General features: G+C 37.4%; 1 protein-coding gene across 1 annotated transcript in view; it reads right to left on the bottom strand.

Moving 5' to 3' along the window:
- Positions 1-24,132, bottom strand: part of CDKL5 (cyclin dependent kinase like 5) — a 189,542-nt gene that overhangs the window by 61,366 nt on the left and 104,044 nt on the right. The window contains exon 5 of the mRNA XM_053580115.1: positions 2,764-2,809. Coding sequence (XP_053436090.1) covers positions 2,764-2,809 — 46 coding nt within the window. The remainder of the gene's footprint in view (positions 1-2,763; positions 2,810-24,132) is intronic.

Genomic DNA, 24,132 nt, shown 5'->3' with positions numbered 1-24,132 from the left:
GTATATTGACAAGGTGGGGTAGGTGATAAGGCTACATGCCTGGAGGGATGGTGAATGATAGTGGTTTGGCAAAGATTAGGTCAGAACAGATTAATGTTTCATCAACTCAATGAAATAAGGGAAAATCAAATATTTTTTATGTTTAGACTCTTCATGTACTCCAAGATGCCACAGCCAGAAACAACCTTTTATGCCTCAAAATTATCCAAATTCTACATCTCTATTCAGGCCCTGACTGCTACAGTTTTATCATTATTTATAGGTCTTCACTTTACTAATAGTGAAGTACTAATAGTTTATAGTCATAAACTTCTTGAAAGTATCCACACCTGAGTTATCTTCATGGTTCTTATCTTACTTGGCTCAGTGTTTAATGAATTTCAAAGAATACATTATTGCTTGCCACTAGGAAAGTATCCTAAGTAAAATATACCATATAATTGAAAGTAAGAATTGGTGTGCACAGGATGGAGATTGTGAAGAATACGGTAGTTAAAAAAAAAAAAAAAGCAGTGGCATATATGGCCTAGATTGTACTCCTTTAAAAAAATTTGATGACAATTATTATTTTGGTGGTAACTGATGCTTGCCAGTGTGCCCTGCAAGATGAATGCACAGCAAGCAGGCAAAGATTAGCTTTGATCATTTGTTGCCACCACTCTTTTTAGGAGATTACCATTTGTCTCTTGAAAGCCTGTTGTTAGCCCAAAGTCAACTGCTCAAAGAGCTCATTTCCAATGGTCTCACAGTGGGTTGGCCCAGGGCTACTGCTTCCTGTCAGAGCACAAGCACAACATTTGAAGCATGTGCCTCCCCCCAATCCTAAAAGTGAAAAGCATTTCTCTTTTGCCTTCCCTTTAAGGCTGTCCACACAATGGCTGCTAAAGTTCCCAGCTGATATGCATGTGTTCCACATAACCAGCACATCAGAGATGGATTACATCAACTATACCGAATTTATCTTGGGACTTTTTCATGAGCAAGCCCTTTTTTGTTATTTAATGTTTGCTAAATCTCTGAGGTGAAAGTGATGAAACTGTTCATAAATATTGAACCTGGGTCTGACAGTACTGAGTAAATGTGTCCTGATGAAGGGACATGATGACTGCTAGTTGCATACTTCTGATGGTATATGAAGGTTGATGCTATATTGGTGCCTCTTAGCCCTATAACACTTTTTTTCAAATGGCAAGCTGTGACTCATTAGTGGTGAAATCAATTTATTTGATACCACAATAAGCATTTATATGAATTTATGTGAATAGGAGAGAACAGAAAGTGGAGAACCTCGCATTCATATAATATTTTATGACACCTTTCCTTCAGTTACATATAGTACAATACATGTGTAGACACTGGGTTAGAATATATATATTTGTACTGTGGATCTCTGTCCAAAAAGGTCTGGAAAAAGTGTTGCTTAGAGCTCCTTAAAGGCCACATGTACTTTGGTGATCAGTTTCTCCATTTTGTCTATGTTTGAATGGCCCAGTCTAGATTTAATGATTAACAAACTACTAAAATGCTTTATTTTAAATTTTTTTTGCTGGGCGTGGTGGCTCATGCCTGTAATGCCTGCACCCTGGGAGACCAAGGCAGGTGGATTGTCTGAGCTCAGGAGGTCGAGACCAGTCTGAGCAAGAGTAAGATCCTGTCTCTAAAATAAAGAAACAAACACCCTACTTTCTTGACTGCATAGGGTACTTTTTCTTTGCTTTCTTTTTTCTTTTAAGACAGAGTTGTGGTTATCATAGCTCACAGTAATCTCAAACTCATGGGCTCAAGAAATCCTCCTGCCTCAGCCTCCTGACTAGCTGTGCCTGCCACCAACACTTGGCTATTTTTAGAGATAGGGTCTCGCTCTGGCTCAGGCTGGTCTTGAACTCCGGAGCTCAAGCAAGCCACCTGCTTCGGGCTCCCAGAGTGCTAGGATTACAGGTGTGGGCCACCAAGCCTGGCTTCATAGAGTATTTTTTTTTTATTATTAAATCATAGCTGTGTACATTAATGCAATCCTGGGGCACCATGAACTGGTTTTATATACAATTTGAAATATTTTCATCACACTGGTTAACACAGCCTTCCTGGCATTTTCTTAGTTATTGTGTTAAGACATTTATATTCTACACTTAGTAAGTTTCACATGTACCCTTGTAAGATGCACCGCAGGTGTGATCCCATCGATTACCCTCCTGAGTATTTTTAATATTCTGTTTGAAATGTCCTGGATATGTGATAAAGGCCTCCAATAATGGTACCTTTTTTTGACAAGCTTTTATTCCACCAATGAGGTATTCTAAACACAAAATCACTCCCTTGATAGATACTGTCTACCACTTATCCTTGTATTTATAACTCTAAGAACCAGGGATCACAGCCAATAATGAAATCCCTAACATAATACCATAGTACTTGCTGCTAGTGTGAACCCACAAAAGTATTTACCTCAAATCAGTTCTTTCATTTTAATATAGAAACATCATAGATAACAGGCTTTCTATCCAGCTTTTAGAGCAAGATTTTTAATGTTGATTGTACCTTAAAATACAAGATGAATTTTCTAATATCAGGAGATTTGAAAAGAGTTATATGGAAAGAACTGAATGTTTCACAGCAAAGCATGATAAGCAATAAGGTATATTCACTTTCTCATAATGTGACTTTAAAATCTCAGGAAGAAACAGTCTAACCATCTAGATCCCACCTCTTCCACACTCTATTTATAAAAACTTAATACAGAAGAAAAAATATATATATGTATACCTTCACTGTCTTTGAATTTCTTGATTGCCACAATTTCATGCGTTTCCTGCAAAGGAAAAGAGACAGAAGGAAAGTCATTCTCCAGTGTTTTTCTGACTGGGGATCCCAACTGCCTTGGGGTATATTCTGGGACAAAGTAGCAAGAACCCAAAGAGTAAAAAAATAGATCCTCCTCCAGTTCCAAGCCTCTCATTTCTTGGTTCCAAATTCTCTTCCTTACCATCTTGCAGATAATCATCAAGGAAGGAAAAGGAGAAGATGGAGAGGGTTGGGAGGCAAAGAACAGAGACGGTGATAGAATATGTATGAACCATACATCAGAATTGTCAATGTCTTGAGGCAACTCAAAAGCACCCAGATGAGTGGCATAGACTGCCTTCTGCACTGTCCTTTGAAACCCAGACACACATTTTAATTGGGCTTCTAAGACCAAAAAAGGGCCTCTATAATACTTAATCACTGCTCACCGTGGAATGCCTCTTCCAAATCACCTCTCTTCACTTACCTTTTCCTAGCAAATATATCTAGTTTTCACTAGCTTTTCCCTATTGATGGTCATTGCAAACCTAAAGTGTAATAATCATTCCATCACCACCTTCCCCCACCCTTATTTTTAATCTTCTGAACAAAAGCAGTTTGTAGACAGAATCTTGCTTTAAACTAAAATATGAAAATCTCTCCTTTTTTTTTCATTTTTGGTTGAGGAAGAAGAAAATAAAGGCTGGAAAGGAAATGGAAATGCTAAGAGCTAAGTATCACTAAACTAAAGAATTTATGTCTAATTCTGGTCTATAAAAGGAATAATAAGGGTTTTGGTAAAATAATTACTATAAGTTCTTTAAAGCCAACATGCCAGATAAAAGCCTTCTGAATGACTTAAGCCTGCCTTTTTTTTTTTTTTTAACTCTAAGTGGGTACACTTTCAGATCAAATCTTTTAATAAAACATTGTCCCTGCATCAAAACAAAACCTTTAAAATTGGACAAAATACCAGACAGGTATAACCAACAGGGTGCAAATCATTAACTTATTCAAAGTATAAGTTTTTCTCCTAAGTCCTTTTCAAAAGCAAGGGGAAAGAAGAAAAGGAGCAAGTGGGAGGGAGAAAAGAAAAAGACCATTTTAAATCATCATGCTGAAAGACAAACGCTGAGTCCAAATCATGGCTGTACATCAAAAGTCTTTCTGTTTCTCATCTACCCATTGATAAAAGAAAATATCAGCTTTCATATATGTTACAGGAAAAAGAATTATTTGAAAGTGCTATAAATGATTGAGGAAAAAGACAGTTGTTAAGGGTATTACATTTTTGTTTTTAATGGAGGAATTGACAGAATTGTAGGATATATAGACTTTTAGTATACAACTCATTTGTATATTAGTGATCTTCTAATTTAAAGAAACTCAGTCTTCCAAGTACTTTCTGATGTTATAACTGCTTATAACTGCTTATTGAGAGGGAATAAATGTCAATTCTAAGTGATATGGGAGATTATCAGCTAGTATATTAGCCTAGGTAGTACAACAATGATTCTTCTACATATACCACCCTCTCATAATACACTGACATCATTTTCTTACTGCTTTTCAAATGGCTCTAGCTGCCATCCTACCTACAGCATAACTGAAAGGATAAACCCTATTAGGAACCTTCTCTTGCTCTGCTTACAGCACAAAGAAAGGGGTAGCATGATGTACTTCCAGGAATAGAGTACAGCTGTTCACATCCCAAGGGAACACTGTTCCAGGTAGTGTTCCATCCTATATTCCGCTCTAATGGAAAGAGCCCCACATACATTTCTTTTCATCCTAAATGTCTAAACTTGGTCAGACTGATTTTATAAGAGATCTTAGTTCAAAACTGTCCACTGACATGCTCCAAATTTAAATTTATAACTAGCACACTTACACCATCTTGAAGAAATGCATTAGTGTTTTTTTCCTGGCATCTCATAAATTGAATTTACTGTATAAAAGAGAGCTAAGGGGGTCAAATAAAATAAAATGCCTATTTTAAATTTTGTCCTTTCAATACCATGGAAATTCACTTTCCTCAACACCAACTCCCAACATTTATGATTTATGTATTTTACAGAATGAAGCCAAACAGATGAAGTTTTCTACATAAAAACAATTCAATGTTTAGTAGAAAACATACTCAATGAAGAGTAGAAGATGCTGGAAAGAACTTAACATTTCACTTGTATTCAAACTGCTTATAAAATACAAACTCACTACAGAATATATAAAAAGAGTATAAAAAATACATTAAAAGGCCATGCAGTGGCTCATGCCTGTAATCCTAACACTCTGGGAGGCCACGGTGGGGGTAGGCGGTGTGGGATTGCCTGAGCTCAGGAGTTCAAGACCAACCTGGGCAAAAGTGAGACCCTGTCTCTAAAAATAGCCAGGTGTTGTGGTGGACGCCCATAGTCCCAGGTACTCAGGAGGCTGAGGCAAGAGGATCACTTGAACCCAAGAGTTAGAGGTTGCTGTGAGCTATGACGCCAGAGCACTCTACCAAGGGTGACAAAGTGAGACTCTGTCTCAAAAAAATAAGACATTAAATATATTCATAGAACCCTAATATTTTGGTATATTTTCTTCCAGTAAATTTTTCTCAAATTGGAATAGTAATATTCTATATCTTGTTGTATGTTGCTTTTATTTCACTGGACATCATATAAGCAACATTTTGGCCTGTCATTAAATAACTTTTAAAACCACCATTTTTAATGGATGTTTATTTAACTAGTCTATCAATGTACACATTTTGACATCTGCATCTTTATTTCTCTAGAGTAAATTCTGTTGAGTTTATAATTGGTTCAAAGGGTATGAATGTTAAAGGCTCCTAATACATACTGCCAAACTGATAGCCAAAAATATATTTCATAGTTCTCCTCAGTAGTGTATGAAAATACACACTATACCACTGTTGCCAAAATGAAATATAATCATTATTAAAAATCTTTGGAATTCAGTGAGATCAGAGAAATTTTCTTGTATCAACTGGTAAGTGAAACAAGTGTACTAGGCTTAACATTTTTCTTAGTGATTCATGGATAAGAATTTATTGCTAAATTTTGTTTGAAATATTTTCCCCAAATTGTGATCATTGAACTATTTAGGGTTTTGTTGTTACTAAATATAACTAATTATTACACAGTCAATTTTAGTGATATAGGCCTTTGTGATTATGTTTACTACTTTTGGGCTCAAAGTACTTACTTAGCCTGAGCATGGTTAATATTCATCTGCAATTACATGTCTTATGTAATTTCTTTCCATAAATCTTGATCAATCTGTAATTTATGTTAATATATGACATGGCAAGGGAATCTGAACAATATAACTTTTACTTTTTAGAACACGAAAGCATAAGCATATTTTATATTTTAAAAGGAGAGGGGGAGGAGAGGAAGAGGGCTGAAAAAGGGCAAAGGGATTCCCAAAGAAAGAATCCCCTTAATATAATTTTTAAATACTGAATCAACTTTCCCAATACTCTTTACTATGGATTTATAGTTCTTTGTTCTATCTTAGCATCTTTACATATACTCTAGATTTGCTTTCAGAGATCTCTAGTCAACTCTAGTGCAGACTCTATTGATTTGTTCTTCCATTAGAAGAAGTTTAAATTATTGTGACCTTAAACTATTTTAAATTAATCTGAGGTTATAGATCCCGATTCTTCATATACCATTTTGTTAAGTACGTTTATTTTTGAAAATAGGTTTTGGCTGTTAACTTTAACTTGTAATTATACACAAATGAGCTATATTATATTTCATCTATACTTCTTTATATATTCAATTGGCTTCACTGTTTACCACCAGTCCTTTTCTTCTATTCTTTTCACACATTTGAGTGATTGATCTGCATTAATTTTTTGCTTAGACAGAGTGCATCTCTGAATGGTTTTATGAGGAAGTACCCTATTTTCCAAGTCTTTGAATATGTGAACATCCCCATCCATGCCTGGCAACTTGACAGGCACAGAATTTTGGGGAAGGCAACTTTACATTCTTCAGGGTCTCTGTAAGCTTATGTGCACTGCAACGCCCTGGAAAGTGCCATTCACACCACAGACACTGTATATCAGTATGCTTATTAAAGCAACTTTAAAGCATATAGGAGTAAAGTGTCTTGTAATAAAATCCATATACTAAAATACTCTGCCAAGAAGAAAATTAAGGGTCTTAAAAGAAGAACCATTTTCTAACATACAGAAATTATAACCTACAACTAACTGATCTTTCACAAAGCAAACAACAACATACACTGGGGAAAAGAAGCCCTATTTAATAAACGGTGCTGGGAAAATTGGTTAGCTACATGTAGAAGAATGAAATAGGACCTCAACGGAGAGAGAGCACCACTTACAAAAATTAATTCAAGATGGATAAAAGACTTAAAAGTAAGGCATAAAAACATAAAAATTCTAGAAGAAAATGTAGGATACCCTCTTCTACACATCAGCCTAGGCAAAGAATTTATGACTAAGACCTCATTAAGACCCCAAAAGCAACAACAAAAATAAATAAATGGGTATTGATTAAATTTAAAAACTTCTGTACAGCAAAAAGGAAATAAATAATCAGCAGAACAGACAACCTACAGAATGTGGGGAAAATATTAGCAATACATCTGATAAAGAACTAATACTCTGAATCTACAAAGAATTCAAAATAAATCAGCAAGAAAAAAACAAATATCTTCATTAAAAAGCGGGCAAAACAGATGAACAGAAGCTTTTCAAAAAATATAGACAAATGTCTAACAAACATGAAAAAAATGTTCACCATCACTAACCATCAGAGAATGAAAATTAAAACCACAATGAGACATCTCCTTGCCCCTATCAGAAGGGCTATTAATAAAAAGTCAAAAAACAGCAGATGCTGGCATGGATGCAGAGAGAAAGAATGCTTATATACTGTTGGTGGAACTGCAAATTAGTACAAACTCTATGAAAAACAGTACAGAGATTCCCCGAAGAACAAAAGTAGATCTACCATTCAATCCAGCAATCCTATGACTGGGTATCTACCCAAAGGAAAGGAAGTCATTTTATCAAAAGACACCTGCACCCAATTTTTATTGCAGCATAATTCACAATCATAAAGATGTGGAATCAACCTAAGTTCATAAGTGGATTAACAAAATGTGGTATATATACACCATGGAATACTACTCAGCCATAAAAAGAAATGAATTAATGTCTTTTGGAGCAATTTGGATAGAACTGGAGACCGCTGTCCTAAGCAATGTTTGTCAGTAATGGAAAACCAAACACCACATTATTCTCTAATAAATAAGAACTAATTGATGGACACAGAGAGAAGTCGCTGGAAATCAAGAAGTGGGGAGAAGACAGTGGTGGTCCAGTGGTGGGGAGACTCCCTCACCCAGGGTCCTAGGAGGGGGGTGAGAGCAGGTAGGGAGAGATGGCCTTGCTCCTCATTTATGTACCGCCCAATAAAGAGCGCTCTCTCTCTCTCTCTCTCTCTCTCTCTCACACACACACACACACACAGAACTGGGGAGAGCAGAGGAAGGGAAGGGTAAAAACCTACCTAACAGGTACAGTGAACACTATTCAGGTGATGGGCACAGTAACAGCTCTCAAACAAGCATTATAATAGCTATCCATGGAACCAAAACATTTGTATCCCCTTGATATTTTGAAATTTTAAAAAACTCACAAGCCCCCCTCCCCTGCAAAACCGCTCTCCAGAGTGCTTATACCATTTTTCATTATCACCAGCAATGTATAAGAATTCTAGCTTTTTAGTTTTCAGTATACAACTCCGCATGTGTTAATATATCATTAGACATATGCGCAGGACAGACGGATATACTATGTGTCAATTAAACTTATTTTACCTTTTGGGAATGACTATAAATGGTATTTTTACATTTTAGTTTTTAATTTTTCATTGCTAGTATATACAATACATCCAATTGATTTCTGTGTATTGAATTAATTTTTTTTTTTTTTTTTTGTGGAGACCGAGTCTTACTCATGGTGGTTCACAGCAACCTCAAACTCCTGGGTACAAGGGATCCTCTTGCTTCAGCCTCCTGAGTAGCTGAGACTACAGGCATGTGACACCACCCCTGGCTAATTTTTTCTATTTTTAGTAGAGACGGGGTCTTGCTCTTGCTCAAGCTGATCTCGAACTCCTGAGCTCAAAGGATCCTCCCACTTCAGCCTCTCAGAGTGCTAGGATTACAGACATGAGCCACCACTGAGAAACAATGATCTGACAGTAGTCTCTGGTATTTAGTGTTGTAGTAGAAAAGTCGTCAGAAGTCAATTTAGTTTTCGTTACGATATAAATAACTTATTTTTCCTGCCTAGATACTGTTAGGCCTTTTTTCCCCTCCCTTAAAATAAAAATTTTTAATTATCGAGAGGAAGCTGTGTGTACTTTTTGAACTAATGTTACCTGGACATAAATGAAATTTAAAGTTTTCTTCCGGCAACATTAAATGTTGATTCTACTCCTATTTTTCTAGTATTTTCCACTACAAACCTTACCACTTTTAGGTTGGCTCTTTGGCTCTTTAGCAAATGTTTACTATGTTTTGTTTACCACTGCATCATCAGCGTGCGGCAGAGCAGGGACAGGGTAGGTGATCAGAAAACATCTATCTATCTATCTATCTATCTATCTATCTATCTATCTATCTATCTATCTATCTATCTATCTATCTATACACGAACATTTAAGAGGTGCATTATTCAAAACTGCTACATCAGTTTTGTTCTTTATTTTCTCCATTTTAGGTTTCCTCATCTTCTTTCCTTATCTCAGCCAACTTTTGCATTTTTTGCCTTGTTTCAGCTTGTTCTTTCTCTGTAGAGGTCATATCCTCCTGGCTTTCTTTCAGGAGACTAAGCAGATGTCTTCATCAGCTTGTTACAAAAAAAAAAATCATCTTTGGATCTATGTATTGCTTCTAAATTTTCAGAACATTTTATCTTCTCATGTCTATTTTTCATAGTATCCTCTCCACCCTATCCCCCTTTTAAACTCATCCTTATTAAGATGGAAAGAGACCCACCAGGACTGGCACTTGGCATCTGAACTTCAAGTACAAATTGATACAGCCCAAACCCAACCCCAAAACCTGGACTGCTAGTACACATCCTTTCCATTGGGGTTGGCTGGTCTGAGGCTGAGTTGCCTGGAGAGGGTCCTCTGAATAAACTGGAGAATGCCTGCAATTGGCACTTTACCATTATCACAGCCTGCTCCCTCACCTTCACCACGTTTTAGGTGTGTGTGTGTGTGGCGGGGCGGGGGGGGGGGTGGTTTAACAGGGGCGGGACAGCCCCAAATCCTGGGATGCTACACGTCTCTTCCAATCCTTCTTGCCTTACTACATTTGAGGGGGTTTAGTCTCTGAAAAGATGTTAACCCAGATGCTAATGCGGCCTAGTGGGAAGATGACAAGTCCAGCTTCAGAGAAGTCAGGTCATAGTTGCCTCAGGGAGATGGCTGCCTGCTTTTCAGACCCTCTGGACAGGGGTCCAAGTCTCTTCCTCCTCCCTTTGGATATTTTGCATGATTTGGGTCCACAAAGTAAAACAAACAGCATCATGTTCGAGACTATGCTTTCAATCCATCCTGCTAATGAAATAATTTTTCCTTAAACTTTGCCAATAATCTTTGATGTTTAATTTCTTAATTTACAGGACTGTTATGAGTTTCTGTTTTTGTTTTTAAATATCTCCATAGGTATCTAATGGAGAGGTAGGAGGTGATACATCAAGTGTTATTACTTGTTCTACCACCACCCTAAGAGACTATATATAACATAGGTATAGACAAAGAAGAAAAATATATGAAAAATATCTAGGAATAACTTGCTTTAAATTCAATTTATTCACAAAAATCATACCATTGCCCCCACAACGTCTGCAAGAGAATGCCACCAGCTGTAGTCAGTAAGATAGGCATAATTTGCTACTTATTTCAGTCTTAGTTTGTTTAAATAATGGGGTAGTAGTTAAAAATCGACATTTTAAGCAATAAACTAAGAATATGCTAAAATATATCAGCAATCCATTAATAATATTTCCATACCTTGCCCTTAATTCTACTTCAGAACTAGAACGTTACATACTTTGGAATCCAAAAAGAAAGACGAGGTAACTTTGAAGGTGCCTGAATTGTACTACTACTTTCATGAGTGAATAAACTATATTAAGGCATTTAACATTTCCCAGAATAAATTTCTTCAGTTAGAAACAAAAATCAGCAAGATAATAAAAAATAAATGCTACAAGTAATAACAAATACAAGAATCTGGCGGTCCTATAGTTAGTTCCTCCAGTATTCTCAAGAGCTCCACCCCATAAAAAAAATTAAGCTTCAATCACTAAACACACACACTGAAAAGAGAGATTTTAACCTTAAACTTGCTCCTCCATTATTGATTTGTCTAATGGCCCAAAGTCTAAAGCTTTGGGCCATTGATTCTGTTTTTGAGACAGAGTCTCATTCTATCACTGGCTAGATGCAGAGGTCCTCAAACTTTTTAAACAGGGGGCCAGTTCACTGTCCCTCAAAACGTTGGAGGGCCGGACTATAGTTAAAAAAAAAAAAACAACTATGAACAAATTCCTATGCACACTGTACATATCTTATTTTGAAGTAAAAAAAACAAAACAGGAACAAATATGACCAGGGGGCCACAGTTTGAGGACCCGTGGGCTAGAGTGCACTGGCATCATCATAGCTCATTGTAAAGCTCCAACTCCTAGGCTCAAGTGATTCTCCTCTCTCAGCCTCCCAAGTAGCTGGGTCTACAGGTGTATGCCACCATACTCAACTAATTTCTCTCTCTTTTTTTTTAGAGACAGGGTCTTGCTGCTGCTCAGACTGGTCTTCAACTCCTGACCTGACCTCAAGCAATGCACTCCCCCCCACACCCAGTGCTAGGATTACAGGTGTGAGCTACCATTCTTGGCCTGGGTCATTGTTTTATTCCCACTATTATTTCTTACTTAAGATTTTGGCAAAGTAACTAATTGGTATTAATAGTCGCTAAAATTTACTAAGTTATTTAAAAATGCAGTTATATAACTTAATTATGCTCTGGAACAGTGAATTCTATTAAAACTGATCATACATTATATAAGGAAGTAGCAGGAGTCATTGTTTTCTAAATGTTTTGCTAAGTTAAAAAAATAATCAATATGTACCATGAAACAGAACCAAAAAAAAAATTGATTCTATTTTATGCTACTTTTCACAAATTAAACCATTTCAAAGGTAGTAACAGTCACCACTCAGTATCAGCAGGGGATTGGTTCCAGGAATCCCCCGCCTCAATACCAAAATCTACAGATACTCAAGTCCCTTACAAAAAACAGCATGGTATTTCCCAATAACCTACATGCATCTTTCTGTATACTTTGAATCATCTCTTCATTACTTATAATACCTAATACAATATAAATGCTATGCAAATAATTGTTATACTTTTTAATTTGTATTTTTATACTTGCACTATTATTAACTTTTTTCTGAATATTTTTCATCATAGCTGGTTGAACGTGTGAATATGGAACATATGCCTACAGAGGGCTGACTGACGTCTGTAGTTCATTGTCTATGCTCTGAGGAAACCTTTCCTTGGGAGAAATTATTCATTCATCCAAAGAGCAGGGAATAGAACTTGACAACTAAAGGATTTTAAATATGTCTTCCGAAGTTTTATATGCAAATATCCCAACTAACTGCCTTTTTTTTTTTAGAGACAGTCTCACTTTATTGCCCTCAGTAGAGTGCTGTGGCATCACACAGCTCACAGCAACCTCCAGCTCTTGGGCTTTCGTGATTCTCTTGCCTCAGCCTCCTGAGTAGCTGGGACTACAGGTGCCCACCACAACGCCCAGCTATTTTTGTTTTTGTTTTGTTTGCAGTTCAGCTGGGGCCGGGTTTGAACCCACCACCCTCAGTATATGGGGCCAGTGCCCCACTCGCTGAGCCACAGATGCCACCCCTGTCTAACTGCTTTTATACACCGATATGCTCCTCAAGCAGAAGCAGAGTCCTACAAACATAGACACTATTACTTTACAGACTGGTATGGTATCTAAAAAACTAAGTTTTATTTTAGGCTATCATTGTAAGTACTTTTGTGCCAGGCTCCATGCTAAGTGCTTCCCATGTATTATCTCATTCTGAGGAGGATCTTACCATGCTCATTCCACAGATGAGGACACTAAGTTTTAATGAAGTTCCATAATTTACCCAAGATCACAGAGCTAAGATGTAGTAGAGCTGAGATTTTTAAACCCAAGAAGACTGACTCTGGATGCCATATTTCTCCGGCACAATCATGCTATGCTGCTTCTGTAAGCCATATATGTCAAATAAGGTTGTGGAAAAGGATAGATTCTGAAACGTACAAAACCACACCCTATGGAGGAAGGAAATTAACATCAAACATTTTCAAATAGTGTTCTAACAATGTCTGTTATAACAGTCAAACACTTAAAAGCATATGCAATTTTTTCATTATTTCCATCTTTATCTTTATTCTTTTATTTTGTAGAAACTTTCTAAATTAACTGAGACCAAAATCATTTGTTATTTTTACATTGTGAGTAAAATTATAAAATAGGAGTAAACTGAAGCATAGGATACATTCCGCAGCAGGCAGATTATAACAGAACTAATACGCATTTGCCAAGTACCACAAAAATATAAAATATTATCCATGATATATAAAAAGAGCTAGATTTTTCCAAGAAATCCTTTAGAAACCTTGACTTTTATTATTACTTGAAAACTACCAGATTGCCAATACTAAAAGTTAGATTTACTGCTAAATTTAAGTACTTCCGGCCAAATCAGGAAGAAAACAATCTTTTGCAAAGAAGAGAAGCATTTTAGTCATCTAGCAAATGTCTATTGGGGCCTCTGCTTTATGTGAGGTTTTCTGTTGCATCTTGTGTTTGACATGGATGAGGAAATAAAGCTGTCTCCTATACACAGAAGCTTACAACCTGGTGTGTAATAATGCATGACCCTAAGTTAAAAGTGCATGATGAAAGGTAAAATGTGTAACAAATGGTACATGATATACCACAGGAGTTCAAACAATCATGAAAATGTACAGAAAAACTGTATACCTCTTTCAGATTTAACAATTGATAATATTTTGGCTTATTTGCTTCTGATCTCTTTCTTGCCTTTTGAAATGGAAAATTTTGTACGTAAAGCTTCATTCATTTCCATTCTGTCTCCCCAGAGGTAACTTCTATCCTAAAGTTGGTATGTATCATTCTCACACACATTTTTTATTAGTACATATGAATTTAACAAATAATTTTACTCCTGTGCATTAAAAATCATATAACTAGCGTGTTATTATATGCATCTTTTTGCAATAGCTTTAAAAAAATTGTAACAAGGGCGGCCCCTGTGGCTCAAGGAGTAGGGCACCGGTCCCATATGCCGGAGGTGGCGGGTTCAAACCCAGCCCGGCCAAATAAAAAAAAAAAAAAACTGTAACAAGATTGAAAACTAAATCTAGTTCAGTGGTTTTCACCTGGGGGTGACTGTGCCCCCCTCATAAAACATCTGGGAACACTTCTGGTTGTCACATAGAATGGGGAGGCTATTGGCATCTAGTGAGTAGAGACAAGAGGCTCTGCTAAACAGTACACAGCACAGTCCCCACAATAAATATTGATAGAGCTGAAGTTGAAAAACTTTGCTCCAGTTTACTAATTTTAACTGTTTCATGGTATTCCCCTATCAACATTCCCTCTTAAAAATGTGAAACTGATCACTTGTTGAGGAGACCAGGTAAAGCTTTACTGAAAAGATTAATTTACTATGAAAAGAAATCGTAATTGAAAAAGAGACAATTAAAAGATCGATTCTCCCAAAATTATTAAAACTATTCATCACAGCACTAAAATGTCTATATTCATCTCATTTTCATAAAATTATTACTTTTGTAATAACTTTTATAATATGGCTCCATTAAAATATTATATAAAGAAATATAGCAAGAGCTATATTTAAAACATATTTCCCTTTTAAAAAATTCAGGAATGCCATCCCTTTGGCCAAAAATAATTTAGCAGAGTCCCACTAAGCCTATTCCAATAATTGGTAAAACTGCTAAGGTTTACATTATGAAGATATTATCACAGGAAACTCTGATACAACTCTGGACTGCTCATAATTTGCATTAAGTCATATGCTAAGAGTACTTTAAGGAAAATCTTACGTTTTAAAAAGCATTACAAGGAAAACGCAATTTATTTACTTCATGCTCAGTCTCTAAAAAAAGATAAGTCTTATGAAAATACTAACACTTTCTATCAAGAACATAAGACATCATGTAGCTAAAAGAGGAAGATATGAGAAGTAGGATCTTACAGAGACTGTATAGGAAACAACTGCCTTCAAATCAAGTCAGTGACAAAATTCCTACACAACAAACTATTTTCTCATTTCTTGCCATAAGACATAAAATCCTTCTACCCTCTCTAGGCTGATCTGCCTTCTATGAATCTTTTATTGAGATGTAAAATGAGAATACAAGAGTGTAAAATACTTAGATAGAATGAATGCCTAACTATTCCCACATCTTTCCCCACTAAACATGGGCCTTTCTCCTGTCCCATATCTCAGTGAACACTAGCTGCTCTTGACATGTCCCCTGTCCACACCCCTAAATCCATCCAGTCTATTGCACCAAATGCTGTTGGGTTTTGCCTCTTATATCTTTTTCAAATTGGTCCACTCTTCTGAACCTGAATGCTCCCATCCCAGGTCAAGCCCCTGGCACTCTGCCTTGCCTCCAATCCTTCTAATATGTTCAGCCTGTCAACAACCAGACTCGTGGTTTAGAAATGGAAATCTGATTTCATGTCCCACCATTCTCCTTAAACTCTCCCAAACTCCACCGAACTAACAATTACATCACAGTCCCTCCACATGGCAGGCAAAGCAGCTCTCCAACCTCCTCTCTACGTCTCCCAGCCCTTCTTGCCCTCCTCACCACGATCCCTGCTGCTTTAGAGTCTATTCCCGTTGCTTTTGCAAGCTTTGTCCTCCCTTGCCCCACTCAAACCACCCTTACCCCTCAGATCCCATGTCGATCCACACTTCCTCAGGGACCCCTTGCCCATAGCCCCTTGATGAGGTCTGAAGCCCCTAGTCATCTCAGCACGCGCCTCTTCTTACTAACTTGTGCCACAGTTCCACCTTTACAGACTTACATGATTACTTGGATCAAGGTCCATCTCTACCACTAGACTGCAAGTTTGTGGGAGAGAAATAAACGTATGACTGATCTGAAAATGTGCTCAGCAAGAAAGAGGACAAGCTAGTCCAAGCTGTACTGCATAGCCAACTCAAAACATACCCTGCTGACCTGGCCTGTCCTTCTTTATGGACATAATCAACTAATTCTACCACAGCTTAACAGAGAAACACTTCTTCTTACCATAATGTTAAAAAGAACAAAGATATTCCTGGTACATTAGGAAAAACAAATCAAGAACACAGAAAACAAATAGACCCACTTCAGTTTTTCTTAAGGACAGTATATTCCCTAGGAAATATATTAGGATAGATTTGTTCTTCTATGCTTTTTAAAGTTAACAAAAATGAACATAAGGAAACATAATATAAGATCCTTCAGAACTTCATCTGGCCTTCTCCTGAAGTCCCTTAGTAGGCAAAAATTCAATTAGCTATTAATATTCAGAAAGAATTGTACTGTCTGGATTAAAAAATCTCTTTTGCTACTTGGCTACTCTGACTTCCTGCAGATCATAAAAATGCACTGAAAAACCGCTATTGCTTTCTTCCTGTCAAAAATTTCTTTCACACCATTACTACAAAATGGTTGCCATCTACTAGCTTGCCAATATTTATCAAGTTATATCAGAAGGTATATGAACTTGTACCACAGTTAAATTTAAAATTAAATTTAAATTTAAAAAATGATTGATATTTATAGATTTCTCTACCTGCAAGAATAAAATAAGGATTTATCTCCTTTATTGTCACCTCTCTTCCTTATGTGACAAAACTAGTAAGATTTCTTCTAGTCTATCAAAAAGCAAAATGAAAACAAAGACATTACTGTCTACGACATTATGGGACTGGTCACTGGCTAATACCTGTGGTTGCTTCCAGTGCTATGTAGTACTGATGGCCAAATCCTCAGGCCACTGGACTTCCAGAGTACTTAGAATGAAATATTGAACTATTTCTATTTGCACATTAAAAGTCAAAGTATCTGGTAAAGTTGTGAGACTCAGGGCCACCCAGATGGCTGACATTTGAGTGCCACAAATATAAGAATACCACATAAAAGTCTTGGACCAATTAATTGATAAATGCAAACAAACTCACATACTCAGAAAGCTTTTACAAGCATTTATAACATGTCCAGTATAACTGTCATGTTGATCAATATCAACCTGAAGGGACATTGGCTGATATTGTCAAAGAATGAAATAAAGGGACTACTTCATACAGAACTACACACTTAAAATGGGTATATCTTACTGTATATTAGTTGGTACATTTTTGCATGTATATTATACTTCAATAAGCTTGATTTAAAATGAATCACTTAACCTATGGTGCATCTTACAAGGGTACATGTGAAATTTACTAAATGTAGAATATAAATGTCTTAACACAATAACTAAGAAAATGCTGTGAAGGCTATGTTAACCAGTGTGATGAAAATATTTCAAATTGTATATAAAACCAGCACATTGTACCCCATGATTGCATAATGTACAATGCTATGATTTAATAAAAAAATAAAATGAATCACTTAAATATAATACACCTCATAGTTATAGACTAATATAAATTTATCACCCTATGTTCATAGTATAGCTTAGGTAATTAATAAAATGTTCAAAAAGTAAACGTAGTTATCAAGATGAAAAAATGAGGCTATTCAAAGCACAACTGTCCTTAACCCCGCCAGTAGAGCAGTGTTTTAAAAGGGAGAGATAGGTGAACTTTCAAAACAATTGAGCTCTATATTTATAGATAGTACAAAATTTGAGATACATTTGATTTTCATATAACCCACACTTCTATATGTATTTACATGTAGATGCCTTCAAACCACACTGTCTACACCGAATTCACATTGTATGTCAGCAAATGAATCAAAATTTCAAAGACAACATGGTGATACCAGTCAGACAGCATTTCAGTTTAGTAATATTAACCATCATGTCTGTATTGCAGTTGTGCAATTCAGTTGTGTTACTTCATTTTTCTCTTAATTTATAACAATGAAGAGATAATGAGAAAATGAAAATGAAATTCTAGTGATCAAGTCATTGAGATCAAGATAGCATTAATTAGGCATGCCAAATATAGGCAATCTACAACCTCAATCAGACAATCACTGGACTTAAGATATGTTCAACTATGAACAGAGTATAAAATTTAAATTTGAAAACAGAAAATATATCCTCAAAGACTATCTCACTGTGGCAAAACTATCTCACTGTGGCAAGAACAGTAATTTATAGCACACTAAGCTGTGCCAAGAAAATGCAGCTCTTAAATTTTCTATAACTGATTTAACCTTGCTTTGTAAGCCCCCACCTTGACTTTAACTTGCATTCTATGGTAGCTCAATAGTTTCTTTCAGATAAAAATTTTCCCATTTTCTCCCTGCTTCTACCAAGATGGCAGCTGGATATATGGATATGGGTGGGGTTATAGAATTTCAGTATAGTAAGAAAGATACAAGCTCTAGGGTCTTGTATCTTGATTCCTAATAGTTCTGGACCCCAGACACTAGCTTGATGCTACTATTGGATCCCATGGATCCTGTAGACTCAGGTATGCGCTCTGGGCTCAGAGCCCCGGGGTCTGGCCCAGTTGGTTTGGCTCTCTACCAGCTGTAATGAGTGAAGATATCTAGACTCCATAATCTCATCTGCACCTGAGATCTGGCTGCCAACTATAGTGTCAATATCAGCTTGCACCTCAATAGCTTCTCCACTGTCAAGTTCACTGGCTCTTAATCCAGCTACCCAGGGTGTGTGTGGTAAGTTTGAGATTCCTTAGAAGCCAATCACAAGCTAGAGGCAGCTAAGGAGTCCTCTTCACCTAACCACAACAGGCTACATTTTCTTCTGCTGCCACTGCTTACACTGCAATAAAGCAACCTTGCAGGAAGTTTCTATTTTAGGTAGAGACGGGGGTCTTGCTTTTGCTCAGGCTGGTCTTGAACTCACAAGCTCAACTATCCACCCGCTTCAGCCTCCCAGAGTGCTAGGATTATAGGCGTGAGCCACCGTGCCCAGCCACTTAATACTGTTTTTCAAAGAGCTGTGTCTAGTTTGTCTTTATATCCAAGTACCCAACATTTTATCTACATATGATAGGTATGTAATATAATGTCTGCTGGAGGCTGCTGTAGCATATATATTGTCACGCAGGCCCTGGAAGAGGAACTGTTTACCACTACCATATGAGGAAGTGTGACGACCTATACATGCTACCTTGAACACTAAACTACAAAGAACTAGGAGGAAGAGACAAACCTCTCTAAAGTGGCAATGCCCTTGAAACAACAGTGGCACATAAGTTGCAAACAATTCAGTATTTCAAGAGAATTAGCCAAAGAACACTAGCAATCTGAACAAAATTTTTATGTCTGGTTACCTTATGTCAAGAACATCACTGATATATTCTAATTAAAACACTCTTCAAATAACATTCTCTAAAGGCCTCGGTGAGGTCATCAGGTTTGCACAGAATAGATATTTAAAAAACACTTGGCTGTCAATCCCAGGAATTCAGGAAAAGAATGACATATTAAAACCATGTAGTCTGGCAGCTTTCCAAGGCTTTCAGAATAAAGTTCTAATTCCACGCTTTACTTCCTAATTTTTAAGAAAAAGCTCTCTTGTTTATGTCACAGCTAATTATTTGCAGTTTCTGAACTAAGCCTTCACATATACTTGTTTTTACCTGCCCATACTCTTCCTCAAACATTCATTCTTTCTTCATCCGTTTATGTAATCTACAAACACTTCCAAAGCTCCTAGTATGTGACAAGCACTGGGGATATATAAGAAAGAGGACATATGGGGTGCCTATTCTTAGGGAGGTTACTTTGGAGGGAGGAGACATATAAGGAGTAACATAACACATAGACATGGTAGCTGTTTTCCTTTATCTCCTTCAAAACCGTCCCTTCAGGAAGCACTGTGAGATTCCATCCCCATCTCCAGTTCTGTGTACTCCTCTTTTGTGACCCCCAGCACCCATCCGCACCTCCAGCAAAGCATACAGTACAGATGCAATGGGATCTATGATTTGCCACACATCTGGCTTCCCTGCCAAGACAGGAATTAAGATTTGTGAGGGTGGGTGCCTCATTTAACTGTGCTTCTAAAACCCAGCACAAAGGCTCCCCAAAAGAACAGAATGGATGAGTTACAAAGTTCAGCTATTCTAAGTACCTCTGATGAAACTTACACTGACCAAGTGCAATAAGATGAGGAACAAATAGGGGAAAGAAATGAGATACATAACCAAAAACATGGCAGAAAATAAAGACTGAACTATTATTTTTGTTAAAAGGGCCAACCAACTGAATTTTGAAATGAATGACTTTTTTTTTTATATTTTCATTCTCTGACAGCCTATAAACTCAAGAGCAGAGAGCACACACCAATCACTGTACTATCAAGAGCCTCTCCCTTCCAGAATGTGGGTACTCTATACACTGACCATGCCTTTCTCATCCTTTATTCCAAACATCCAAAAGGACTCATTACAACAGGTGCTTTAACAAATGCTTGGTTAATGAACTAATTTGAAGTTTTAAAGTTTACTCCTGTGGTTTCTCAAGCTAGAACAAAGAAAGTTTTATATCAACAAAATGCAAAATGTGTTCAAACAGCATAGATAATAAATTAATATGAATTTGGCTTGGCGCCTGGTAGCTTAGTGAGTAGGGTGCTGGCCACATACACCAAGGCTGGCAGGTTTGAGCCACGGCTGGGCCAGGTAAACAACAATGACAACTGCAACCAAAAAATAGCCAGGTGTTGTGGCAGGCGCCTATAGTCCCAGCTACTTGGGAGGCTGAGGCAAGAGAATCGCTTAAGCCCAAGAATTTGAGGCCTTACAGTTACTGTACTTCTCTGTGCCTCAATTTCCTCTCTGAGAAAACTGGGTTTAAGAATTTCACTTATTCCTGAGGTCGTTATCAGGAATAAATGAAAAGATACAAGTAGAAGCTCAGGACAAACATGAGCGAAATAAATGTTATCATCACCACCATCACCACCACCACCATTGACTAAGTTTGAAACTCTATTTTAGAGAAGTCCCAAATCATCAAAATCAAGTTTCCAGAGGAACTCAGAGAACATGGGGTTGTGTCCCTTAGGCTTGGCGTCTCTTGCCCTTGGGGAGAACAGGCTAAAGATTGTTACTCTAAAGACCAGACTCACAAGGGGAGGAGAGCCGAACTTCCCATCCAGCAAGCGATCAAGGCTGAGAGCTGAAGTTCCTTCAGGACTGGGAGGATCACCGGGCTTCAGCTTCTCCATGAGGCAAAATGGTGTCCAGGACTTCTGACAGTGTGGTAGTATTCACAGATATTCCTCTGGTTTGACTTCTAAGCACCATAGCCTGGAGAGCTGGGGCCAGGGAAGCACTGCCCACTGGACAGCAGCTCCTGGCAAAGGGCTTAATAGTAACCAGAGTAACAAGTAATGGTTACCAAGGTAACAACAAAGGCCTCCTCCCCATTTGCCTGGTACCTCACAAACCAAACGAAGCTCATTATCAACCAGTGGGAGGGGACAGAACTCCAATAATACCACAAGCCAGGTAGTACGGAGCTAGATTTAGTTTTATTCCTAAAATAAAGAATCGTATTTGCCACTCAAGTATCATAGGGTAATTTAAAATTTCATAGGTCTTTGAATTCTACAAAACTGTGAGCTACATGAAAGTAAGGAATATGTCTTAGTCCGATCTATAATCCCAAGGGTCAATCACAGTGCCTGATAATAAACTGTTACTATTATATAAAATGTTGTTTTAGAATATTAAACACATAAACACAGAGAGACTTTCTGGCAACAGAGAATAGCCCCATACCCTTCAGGTCTTCCTTCTTAAAACTAAAAATCCCTGAATATAACACACGAACAAGCACAGGAAGACAAGATGGAAAGAAGGCAGCACTCCAGCACCTGAGGAATCACATGGCAGTTGAGTTCCATGGGTTTCCTTACTGTTCTCCATATATTCCCAATATTAAGCTGAGAAAGCTTTTCAATCTGTAACTACCAACAGACAAATACCAAAAAGCTCCCCCAAAAATCTCTTTCCCCAACCAAAAGATCAGGAAAAGGGCTGGCTAACAACTGAAAATCTACTTGCAATACGTGCTTACTCCAGGCAAACCCAATGGAAAAATGGCACCACCACTCCACTGAGGTTTCACTCTTACACACAAACACATACTCCCCAAGAAAGCAGGTGACAGCATTCCAATTCTCACACCTGGTGGGGCCACTGGGGGTGAACAAGGAGCTTATGGTTCATCTCTCATCAAGCAGTAGCACTCTTGCTCCCCTGCTACCGTAGTGTCTATAGAACTGAGCAGAGGTGACAAGGCAGCAAGAATCAGTGGTCTGCCTTCACTGGGAAGCTGTTTTGGGGGCCAAGTGAGAAGCTGAACACCCACCCTACCTATTTGCAATGAGGCAGTGTGAGCAAGAGCAAAACTTGTGCAGAGGTGGTCATCACTGGAGCCAAGCAGGAAGCTGAATATACACACCCACCCAGCCCTCGCCCTATACCTTAACAGGGAGGCTACCTGAAAAAAAGAAAAATTAAATAGGATCCTTAGTCTAATACCCAGAAAGACCAAGATGCAATTAAATTTTTTTTTAAATCAATCATCATATCAGGAACCATGAGAATCACAACTTGAATGAGAGAAGACAATTAAGAGACATAAACATTGAAATGACACAGATGTAGGAATTATCTGACAAGGACTTTAAAGCAACCCCAATCAACTACTTCAACAGATAATCCAGAAGAGCCCATGGGCACAGACAAAAAATGTCAATATAAGCCTGCTCTAACTAAAGAACTAGGAAAGGAGCAGTTTAGAAAGACAGAAAACTTTTAGACAATAACCATTCTAAATAGTGAAAACTAAGGACCCTCCCATGACAGCAAATTCTGAGTAAACAATGTGTCTGACCCCTGCCAAGATGGTGTCAATGGAGGCCAATGTAAGGAGTGGTAAAAAGCCATTCTTGGCTCTCCCAGCCAGAAGGTGATCAGCAGAGGCCTAGTGGGGAGCTGGAATTCCAACCTGCACCAAGTAGTAACAGGGAGCCCTCCACAGTGAGTGTCAATAGAGGTAGATGGAGAAAACTGAACTTCACCTGAATTTGGCATATCCCCCCTTTTCTAGAACCATGTCAGAGAAGGTCAGGTGAAACAAAATTAAATAATATCCAGAGACTAATAAAATAACATCCAAAATATCCAGGTTTCAATAGAAAAATCACTCATCACTCTAAAAAGCAGGAAAAGCAACATGTAGAAAAGATTCAGAATTATCAGACTAAAACTTCAAAGTTGTCATCACTCAAATAATTCAGAGTTAATTATAAACAAATTTGAACCAAATGAAAAAAAAAGTAACTGTCAGCAAAGGAACAGAAAATATAAAAAAAATTAAAGAAAATATAGTATAATAATTGAAATTGAAAAACTTAATGAATGAACCAAGCAACGGAATGGAGCAAACAGAGAGATAAATCAGTGAACCTAAAGACTAAATAGAAATTATCCTATCTTTAACAGTGGAAATGAAATAGATGGGGTGGGGGGAATGAACTGAGCCCCAGAACAGCAGAATATGTAGGAGCCCATGGTGTATCTATCAAGATAGACCATATCCTGGGCTGCAAAACAAACTTTAACAAATTTTAAAGAACTGAAATCATACAGAGTATTTTCTCTGACCATAATGAACTCCAGTTAAATATCAGTAAGAGAAAGAAGATCTCTAAACAGTTGGAAGTGAAACAAAACATTTCTAAATAATCCATGGGTCAAAGAAGTAGTCATGAAGGAAGTTTTAATTTCATAGAACTTAATAAAAATGAAACACAACATATCAAAATATGTAGGTGGGAAATTTAAAGCATTAAATGTATATATGATGCCAGACATGGTGGCTCCTAGGTACTTGGGAGGCTGAGGAGGGAGAATCGCTTGAGCCCAGGAGTTCAAGACTGACCTGGGCAACATTGCAAGACCTCATCCCAAAATAATAAAA

This window comes from Nycticebus coucang, chromosome X (genome assembly GCF_027406575.1).
Source record: "Nycticebus coucang isolate mNycCou1 chromosome X, mNycCou1.pri, whole genome shotgun sequence".
Taxonomy (NCBI): domain Eukaryota; kingdom Metazoa; phylum Chordata; class Mammalia; order Primates; family Lorisidae; genus Nycticebus; species Nycticebus coucang.
Note: the sequence above shows the minus strand (reverse complement) of the source record. Positions and strands in the feature narration are given on the sequence as shown.